Source organism: Sinocyclocheilus anshuiensis, unplaced genomic scaffold, assembly GCF_001515605.1.
Source record: "Sinocyclocheilus anshuiensis isolate Anshui unplaced genomic scaffold, SAMN03320099.WGS_v1.1 scaffold1659, whole genome shotgun sequence".
NCBI lineage: Eukaryota > Metazoa > Chordata > Actinopteri > Cypriniformes > Cyprinidae > Sinocyclocheilus > Sinocyclocheilus anshuiensis.
Genome location: NW_015551112.1, coordinates 55,038 through 63,854, shown reverse-complemented (window position 1 = coordinate 63,854; position 8,817 = coordinate 55,038). Strand labels below are relative to the sequence as shown.

At 37.4% G+C, this 8,817-nt stretch overlaps 1 protein-coding gene across 1 annotated transcript in view; it reads right to left on the bottom strand.

Annotated features, from left to right (window-relative positions):
* Nucleotides 1–314: 314 nt before the first annotated feature.
* LOC107662967 (collagen alpha-1(XXI) chain-like) overlaps nucleotides 315–8,817 on the bottom strand; it is a 21,941-nt gene continuing 13,438 nt past the window's right edge. The window contains exons 17-29 of the mRNA XM_016453105.1: nucleotides 8,083–8,127; nucleotides 7,646–7,699; nucleotides 6,812–6,865; nucleotides 6,034–6,087; nucleotides 4,958–5,029; nucleotides 4,034–4,069; nucleotides 3,656–3,700; nucleotides 3,063–3,095; nucleotides 2,601–2,747; nucleotides 2,463–2,517; nucleotides 777–848; nucleotides 606–683; nucleotides 315–505 (exon numbers count right to left, since the gene is read on the bottom strand). Coding sequence (XP_016308591.1) covers nucleotides 315–505; nucleotides 606–683; nucleotides 777–848; nucleotides 2,463–2,517; nucleotides 2,601–2,747; nucleotides 3,063–3,095; nucleotides 3,656–3,700; nucleotides 4,034–4,069; nucleotides 4,958–5,029; nucleotides 6,034–6,087; nucleotides 6,812–6,865; nucleotides 7,646–7,699; nucleotides 8,083–8,127 — 936 coding nt within the window. The remainder of the gene's footprint in view (nucleotides 506–605; nucleotides 684–776; nucleotides 849–2,462; nucleotides 2,518–2,600; nucleotides 2,748–3,062; nucleotides 3,096–3,655; nucleotides 3,701–4,033; nucleotides 4,070–4,957; nucleotides 5,030–6,033; nucleotides 6,088–6,811; nucleotides 6,866–7,645; nucleotides 7,700–8,082; nucleotides 8,128–8,817) is intronic.

The window sequence follows — 8,817 nt, the reverse complement described above, 5'->3', positions numbered from 1 at the left end:
TTGTTAAAAGCGCTATATAAATAAAGGTGACTTGACTTGACTGAACACAGCTCAACAGCCCCTTTCTGTATGGAAAAGAGCAGCCAGGACATGCAACAAAATCAATCAAAAACATGGATTCATGCAAATTAGACATTTGAACACATTCAACACAAGATTCTCAAGCAGGAAAACACATCACATATTTAAAGTCAAGATCATCGTTTTTTAGAGGTTATGAGTTCTTGAGGTCAATGCTGAGCACCAGAAATCAGAAATGTCCATTTGAGAGAGAAAAGACTGCATAGAATCAGTATGATCCCACTGTCCCGATGCTAAAAGTTAGGTCCTTTCCTGAAAGGATTGTTCCGAAAGCCATAGGTTTGATAACAAGAGGACAGGTCACAAACCCCCATGGGCCCCGGTGGCCCACGTTTGCCTGGGGTGCCCGGAGTGCCAGGTTTCCCTGGTGGACCAGAAGGCCCAGGATATCCCTCACCGTCATCCCCACGTGGGCCCTGCAAACCTGTGGAAGAGAAAATTACCCCTGGACATGCTTGAAAAAGACAACAAAATACAAAGAAGGGGATTATTATCATGCATGAAAATGATATTTGTTTTTATACCTGCTGGGCCAGGTGGACCTGGCAACCCCATTTCACCCTGTCCTTTAGCACCTTTCATACCCATTGGGCCAATATCACCTGTAAGAAAAACATTCAAGCACCATTTTCCCTTCAGTGACTTTATAATCAAAAGATGAAATGAACTTCAAAACACTTTCACACAATCCTCACCTTTTACCCCTTCAGGTCCCCTCCTCCCAGGAGGTCCCGGGTATCCTGGAGACCCCGCCCTGCCAGGATACCCTGGGATATTGTTTTTATTACTTTTTATTTCAGTTTTAGTTTTAGTTATTTCAGTACATCAAGATAAACTAAATAAAAATGAGAAATGTTGTTTTTGGCAACTAGCTAAAAAAAAAAAAAGTTTTAGTTTTATTTTAGTTTTAGTTAACTGTAATAACCCTGATGACTACAACCATTTTTAAAATTAATTTAGCCTCAGATAGTAATTTCCACACTATAAAATATTTTAGCACTTGATATCACTAGAAAGATTTATATTCATTATAAACATTTCCCTGCCTTCTCCATGTCTAGAAACCACACTTTTAAAATGTCCTCATTTATAACAAGTTGTAAATAAAATGACAGATGTTGAGGGCACAAATTATAATAAGAAACATGATGTCAGCTTACTTCTTGATTTTTTTTACCTTATTTTAAAGCTTATTTTTAGGCCCCCTAGTGGTTGAGAACCACTGATTTAGAGAGATAAAATATTCTGATAATATATTAAAGTCCTCAGGGCTTAGTTTGGGTTTTCTAATATAACTGACTACACTACATCAAATACACTTGTACATGCATTTGTTAGATATAATGCTATTAGATGTTTTTCATGGCTCTCTGGAATACTTGATTCTGATTGGTCATTTGCTACGTTCTACAGACTCACATTTTTGTATAACAATAAACTAAACATCTGACCATAGTCCCTGGCAACCAATATCGGTGCTAGTTTCACATCTCATATCATTCTCACATAATAAATTATTCATATATTTATGTATTTATTTATTTAAATAGCAAGAGTGTTCAAATGCTTCACAATGGCGTTGCAATGATCCTGACGAGATTTATTTTGCGATAATGACCATCTGAATAACCATTATCTCTTACTACTGTATGTGCAAGCAACAAGTGTAATTCGTGTGGATTTCATAAACTTTTAAGGAGTGTAGAAAAGATGGTGTAACATCTGCGACAGTAACGGCAATATAAAAAATAGCCATATGCCGGCTCAACAAATGGATTTCACAACCATATTTACATCTTTCCTCTTTTTTACAGAGAACTGAAAGTAGCTCTGAAAGCTCCTACCACTCCAGATGTTTCCAGCTATCTGACAGTGAGGCACATATACACACATCATAGAGTTAAATGCTATTCCTCTTGAGTATCTTTGCCTTTTCTACCAAAATAAAAGAATGTAAAATGCATATTAAGACATAGGAACATATATCAAGTACTAGAGTTTTACATTTTCTGAAGAACCAGCGAGTGATGCTACATTTAATTAAATTAAAGGTCACAGACATGATTATGGGGTGTTGTGGGTGTGTTGCTAAGGAGGTCTGAGTGTTTGTTTTTTTTCAGTATTTTTTTCAGAGTGTTTTTTTTTTTGGTTGCTAGAATAATAGTTTCTTGGTAAATATAAGAAGGATGAGTTCTATGACTAAATGTAATTCTGGTTAGGGGTTTGATCAAATTCTAAACAAAAATATGGGCAAATATCAAAAGTGATGCTTGCATAAGCATATTTTATTTTCGTTTTCTCATTCGTCTCAACCTCACTCAATGTATGTGCCACTGAAACAAGACATAAGACTCTTACCAGTACAATACATGAGAACTTACTCTGTAGCACAGAAGCACAGATCTTCATCAACTGCTCTTCAGAAGGTGCTTTGCCCTGTAACACAGTGTGTCATATTTGGACAAGACCATCATCACTATCATGCATGCCTTATAAATGCTCATAAGCATCACACTCACTGGTTTCCCTGGGTAACCTGGAAGTCCTGGTTGCCCTGGTAACCCATCTAGTCCTGGAAAGCCTTGAGATCCAGGTGGCCCTGATGGACTCATATCTCCCTTTTTCCCATCAGCCCCTCTGCTCCCAGGCTCCCCTGCTACACCTGGCTGAAAAGGAGTGGGGAGAACAGTTCACTTCAGTGTCATCACTGTTACATAATGAGGTCAAGAAATCAAGAAATCAAGAAATTTCAGTTTTTGTGCATATTTGATTATTTGAGTAATGTAAGAAAAGGTGATTTTATTTGTGATGGAGTTGCAAACAAGATCCCAAAATGCTGAGAGACACTGCATATGTTTGGTTCAAAACATCGTAGCTTTAGTCCCTTGCTAAGGAACCAACAGACCTCTTGATTCTGACTCATCAGGAAATGGTTGTGAGACACTGAACAGTAGACAGTCATTTCAAGAGTTGTTATGTACCTCTCCTTTGTTCCCTTTCAGGCCCGGTTCACCCTGTTGAGAAGGACAGAAGTACATCAGGTCCTGTGCAATTGATTCGCATTTGAATAACCTGACATTTTATGAGAAATTTAGCATTTAGACATTTAAATGCATATTTTTTAATGTTTTTGAAAATTGATTTGCTGCTCAAGAAACATTTCTTATTATTATCATCAATGTAGAAAACAGTTTTTGTGAAAACAGTGATACATTTTATTCAGGATTCTTTGATGATCAGAAGGTTTAAAAGAACAGCATTTATCTGAAATAGAAATATTTTGTAACAAATGTCTTTTCTGTCACTTTTGATCGATTTAATGCATGCTTGCTGAAAAGAAGTATTCATTTCTTTCAAAAAGGTTATTCTGTATGATATTCAGGTTTCTAGATATGACTTGGGTTCACTCTTCAGTGTAAGTCTGTGGGATGTTTTCCTTTCCATTGCACAAGCATTGTGGGCTAAGTTGGGTTTCAAAGTTTAATGCGTAGGTTTTACGGGTTTTTAAAATTCATAACCAGAAGTACACTTGCATTGGCAACACCACTAATGAAGCATAAAGACTCTTACATACATGTTTTCCAGCAACTCCAGGTTCTCCCTGGTTTCCTTTCTTGCCCTGGCAAGAGAGATGCAATGAAAACGTCAACCAGTTTCTTTTGTTTTGCATGATTGTGCTTATCAAGACCAGCATTAACTAGTAAAAACCAGTCTGGACCAACTGGTATGTGTGGTAGTTTGTTTACAACTTTTTGACACTGACTGCTGAATAAAAACATTTGTGTGTAAGTCTTTTGTAGGTCAGAATTCCTGTTAGAAAAAAATTGTTTTTGCATAGGTGATTAACACCTTTTTTTTTTTACTTCCTCTTGTCTCTTTCTCTCTCATAGTATGTTCCTTTTGAACAGACGTGAGAAATCAAATGTCAAAGTTGTCTGAGCAGTAACAGTACCTGACTTCCCTTTGGTCCAGATGATCCTGAGTCACCCTGCAAATACAAGCGTAGGAGCACTGGCATTTAACAGTACTGAAACAAGGAATATTTGTAATAATACACTGAAGTGCAAAAGTGTACAGTACATAAAGTTCCACATTAACCAAAAATAGTTCCACACTTTTCATCATTTTTTGTTTGAAAAATGAAGTATACAGCCTATTGTGTTTCCCTACTTAAGAAACAGGATTCAAAGTGGAGGAGAAGAGAAGAAAACTAAAGTTTTAAAGCACCACTGAGAAAATAGGCCTTGAAAAAAAATGGGAGTGAGAATATGGAAGGACAATTTTAAAATTCTGGAATGGTTAATGTGATCTTGCTCATTAAATCGAGTGTATTATTCACATTATAGGGGTAGAAAGAGGGGGAAAAAAGACAAGAACCTTCAACATTTAGTAAGACAGAATTTTGTGAATTTTGAATTTTGTGATGTCAATGTCACATTAAAGTCAGCATGAAATGAAAATTTCACCTTGTCTATTTTGTAAATGAATGTTATAGATCTTATTGTGAATTCATCGATGTACGTGTTCATCATAACTGAATCTTCCGGTGAAAACCACAGACTTCTGGTGACATAAAGTATTTAGACCTTTTCCAATGATTTACTGCAAATGCAACATCCACATCTCAAATGCAAAGTCCCCGCCCAACATTTTTTCTCGGATGTACCTCATAATACGGAAGAAATGATTTGTCGCTACTTCCGTTTCATCACAATTTTAAAAATATGGTATTGATGAAAAAATAGAGCATTACTTTCAGTCAAAATGACAGATAATGTCTATTTGTAATGCAACCTTTTATTAAAGCAAGGCAGAATGTTAAAGCAAGGCAGATATTAATTCAGGTTAGGTTTGTCAGTGTTGAAGACGGACGTACCTTATAACCTTTAAACCCTGGTAGACCTCTAATGCCAGGGGGACCTTGAATGCCGTGCTCTCCATCTGAACCCTGTGGATGCATGCATGCACACACACCCTTATAAGACTCAGTATTTAGATTGTTCACTTGTGCAACATCACTATACTTAATCCTGGAGACCCCGCCCTGCCAGGATACCCTGGGGGTCCAGATGGGCCCATTGGGCCCGGGGAACCTGGATTGCCTGATGGTCCTTGTTTGGTTTCACAATGTTGGCAGCTGCTTTGTCCCATCACCTGCAGGAGCTGTGGCAGCTGGCCTGTTGAAGGAACATTTAGTGCAGTGATTCTCAACCTGTTTGACTGGTTTCTGGTACTAAACTAGGAGTGGTACTATATTAAAATAAAAATAAAATAGAAATATTAAATAAAAAATAAAATGTAAAGGTGAAATGTATAGCGTAATATAAAAATGTACAGTAAATAATCAATTCTGATTGGTTAATTGGAATGTTGTTCCAGGATCAACAAGGATATCATGGTCACCATACTTACTGACATGTATCATTTAATGAGTTTATCTTGTTGAATAAAGACACAGCACACTCAACACCACTGATAGACACTTCTCATTGAATAAAGACAAATTTCAGTCTGTTTTTGTCATATACCTATTGTATGGCATCAGAAGGCATGGACTAGTGCGCAATATGGACCATCACTTTAAAACTTTTCTGCTTAATGTGGGAGGTGATGAAATGAATGCAATGAAATAAAAATTGCAACCATTTCACACTCTCTAAAAGATAGTCTCTCAGCTTTGGCTTTTGCAGGCCTACGTTAAAAACCTTCCTCTCATACCTATTTTGTCTTAAGCATTTGACTTGATAACTGTTGGCTCCCAACCAGTGGAATTATGTAAAGTGAATTAAAGGTTTCTGAACATTATGACTTGATGAAGGCTCAATATAGCATCTGCTACTCAAAGTTATTTCCTGAAGCCGGCTGAGGAAACGGCAGGTATGTCACTTAAAGAGATTATATTGTATTTTCAGACCTTTATGTGTGGAATTCCCCCTCCCTTGGCTCACTCACTTTAGCACCAGGTGGTCCAGGGAGCCCATCCTGTCCGCTAGAGCCAGAATTCCCCTGTCAACAAACAAGGGTTTCACTCCATGTCAGTAAAATACTATATAGCAAGTACACTTATAATCATGATACAGGTAAAGTGATTTTGAGAAGTGATATAAAAAAATAAAATAAAATAAATTATTGTCACTTTTTATTAATTTAATGCGTTCTTGCTGAATAAATAATTTATTTGAAAAAAAAGAAGAAAATAATAATAATAATAATATTTCCCCTTATATTTCAAGTTTTTTTAATCACTTAAAAGTTATACAAAAATACAAATTATATATACATATAATTGCCCAGGAAGGCTATAAGAGACCTTGCCTAAGAGGCAGAGAAAGGAAGCTTTTGGCTTTGGCTGAGAAGGAATGATAAGAGCTGGGGTGCTGAGAAGCCTCAAGGCATAAGGACCTGAGATCCAAGTCCAGCCGCAGGGAGACGTCCCTGTCTGCTGCCTCACCACCCTGAGATGTTCTGGGACTAAAGGGGCGAAACATCGGTGAAGGGTGGCTATTAGCTGATAACCCTACGGCTGGTAATTTGACACAGGCGGAGGTATGTCAGGCAGTAATGCCCAGCAGTTCTTACCATCAACCTGTTTCTAACCCACCAACCCCCACCCACCCCCCGCCGCCTAAGCCACCGCCGCCGCTGCTACCGCCTTACAGTTCAGGTTTTTTATCACTTAAGAAGTCATACAAAAAATACAAACTACACATATTTAGCTGGGATGACTTACTTTTGGACCTGGAGGGCCTTCTATGCCAGGTGGGCCAACTGGGCCTGGGGGTCCCTAGATTTAAAGACAACTCTGTAGTAAGACAACATCAATAATTCAAGCCCAATATGTTTTATTTGCCATATCTTTTCCAATAATAACCATCAACATTTTGTGTATTTTATTTCTTAGCCTATGACAGTTTAATGTGGAAAGACAACAATATGAAAGTCATTCGTAGGTAAATTTATCAGAAAGTTTAAACACTGTGGTACAAATCAAACCATTCTGGTCTCACATGGGCCTGGTAACATTAACCAATGACGTGGGTTTGGGCCGCACTTCACCTTTAAAAAATAAATAATTTACAACTGCTGTTGGAAACTAGATTTTCACATTTTCTGAAGAAAACATGAGTGGTTCCAACCCATGCCAAACTCACCACCACAGAGCTAGGGTGTTCTGGGTGGCTGGCACGGTTTTGCAATGCAGTTTGGCACGATTTTGCAAAGTTTTATGAGTGGGTTGCTATATGGTTACTAGGATGTTCAAGGTGGTTGCTAGGTGGTTACAAAAGAGCGCCACCCCAAAAAAATCTCTATTATTGATTTTCTGGTTCCCAGATATGGTTTGAGTCTCTCTTTTAAAGTAAATTGGGATTTTTTTACAAATTATTTTAAATGCACTTTAGCATTTTTAGTATCATCTTAAGTCTGATACAAATCATGCTGGACATCTTGCCCTAATTTAGAGGCCTTGATAAAGAACTTAAACAGCTACTGCTTGTAAAATTGCAATTTAGCATTGAGCCAACAAACTAAATTAAAACATAATTCTGTTGAAATTATGAGATACCTGCTGCCCTGTTGGTCCAGTAAAACCTGCTGGTCCTGGCATGCCTCGCTCACCCTGTCAAAATGATTTTGTTATACAGCAGCACAAAAGTTGTGACAAAATCAATCCCCTCCAAATGACTACTGTCCAAAGTTTGGGGTGGGTAAGATTTTAAAAAAATGTTTTTGAAAGAAGTCTCTTTTGCTTCCCAAGGCTGCATTTATTTGATCAAAAATACAGTAAAAACGACAAATTAATATAAATGTTTTCTATTTTAATACATTTTCAAATGTAATTTATTTCTGTGATGCAAAGCCCAATTTTCAGCATCATTACTCTTCAGTGTCACATGATCCTTCAGATATCATTCTAATATGCTGATTTGCTGCTTAAGAAACATATTATATTTGATTATATTTAATAATTTGTTACATTTTATGATTAATCTGGGTTCTTACTTGAGGTCCAGCCGGGCCTATCTCTCCAGGAAGCCCCCGTATACCCTAAAAAAAAAAAAAAGTAAAAAAACACAAAAAAACATTCATGTGCCATAAGTTGTTTATGGTTTAGGGAGTACAGTTTTACATCCCATGAGCCTTTTTCTGTCTGTACAAATTTGATACAGTGACTGAAATACACAATTACAAAGGATCCCTTCTAAAACACAGGCTTAACATGCTGGCAGCACCTTTTACTGCCACTATTGCCTGTTTACTTACCGAGTGCTGTCTTTCTGTATCAATGCCAAGCCACACTGTAACCCATTCAATGTACTGGCAAGCACGTATTCTTTCATTAGAGTGGTTTACATGAGAGTTTATGATGAAAGATAAAAGAGAGGCATAAATCACCACACCAAGACCGATCCACAGTTGACACATCCCGTTTCCTGCACCAGATTTCAGGAATCTCATAATCTTGTCAATTTTTCTTTCAAATGAGCCGGTTTGATTGTCCATAAACAGGAAGCACAGCCCAAACAACTTGTGAAATGAATGAGTGTAAGAGTGTTCAATCAAACAGCAAATGTTCCTCTGCAAAGTTTCCACACAGTGCATGTGGCAACACACATAAAAGAGATTGCAGAGATAAACAGACAGACATGCAGAAAACCTGCTGACCTCTAGAGAGTGCACTAGAGCATTTATTGACTTTAAAGGGGTCATATGATGCGATTTCAATTTTTCCTTTCT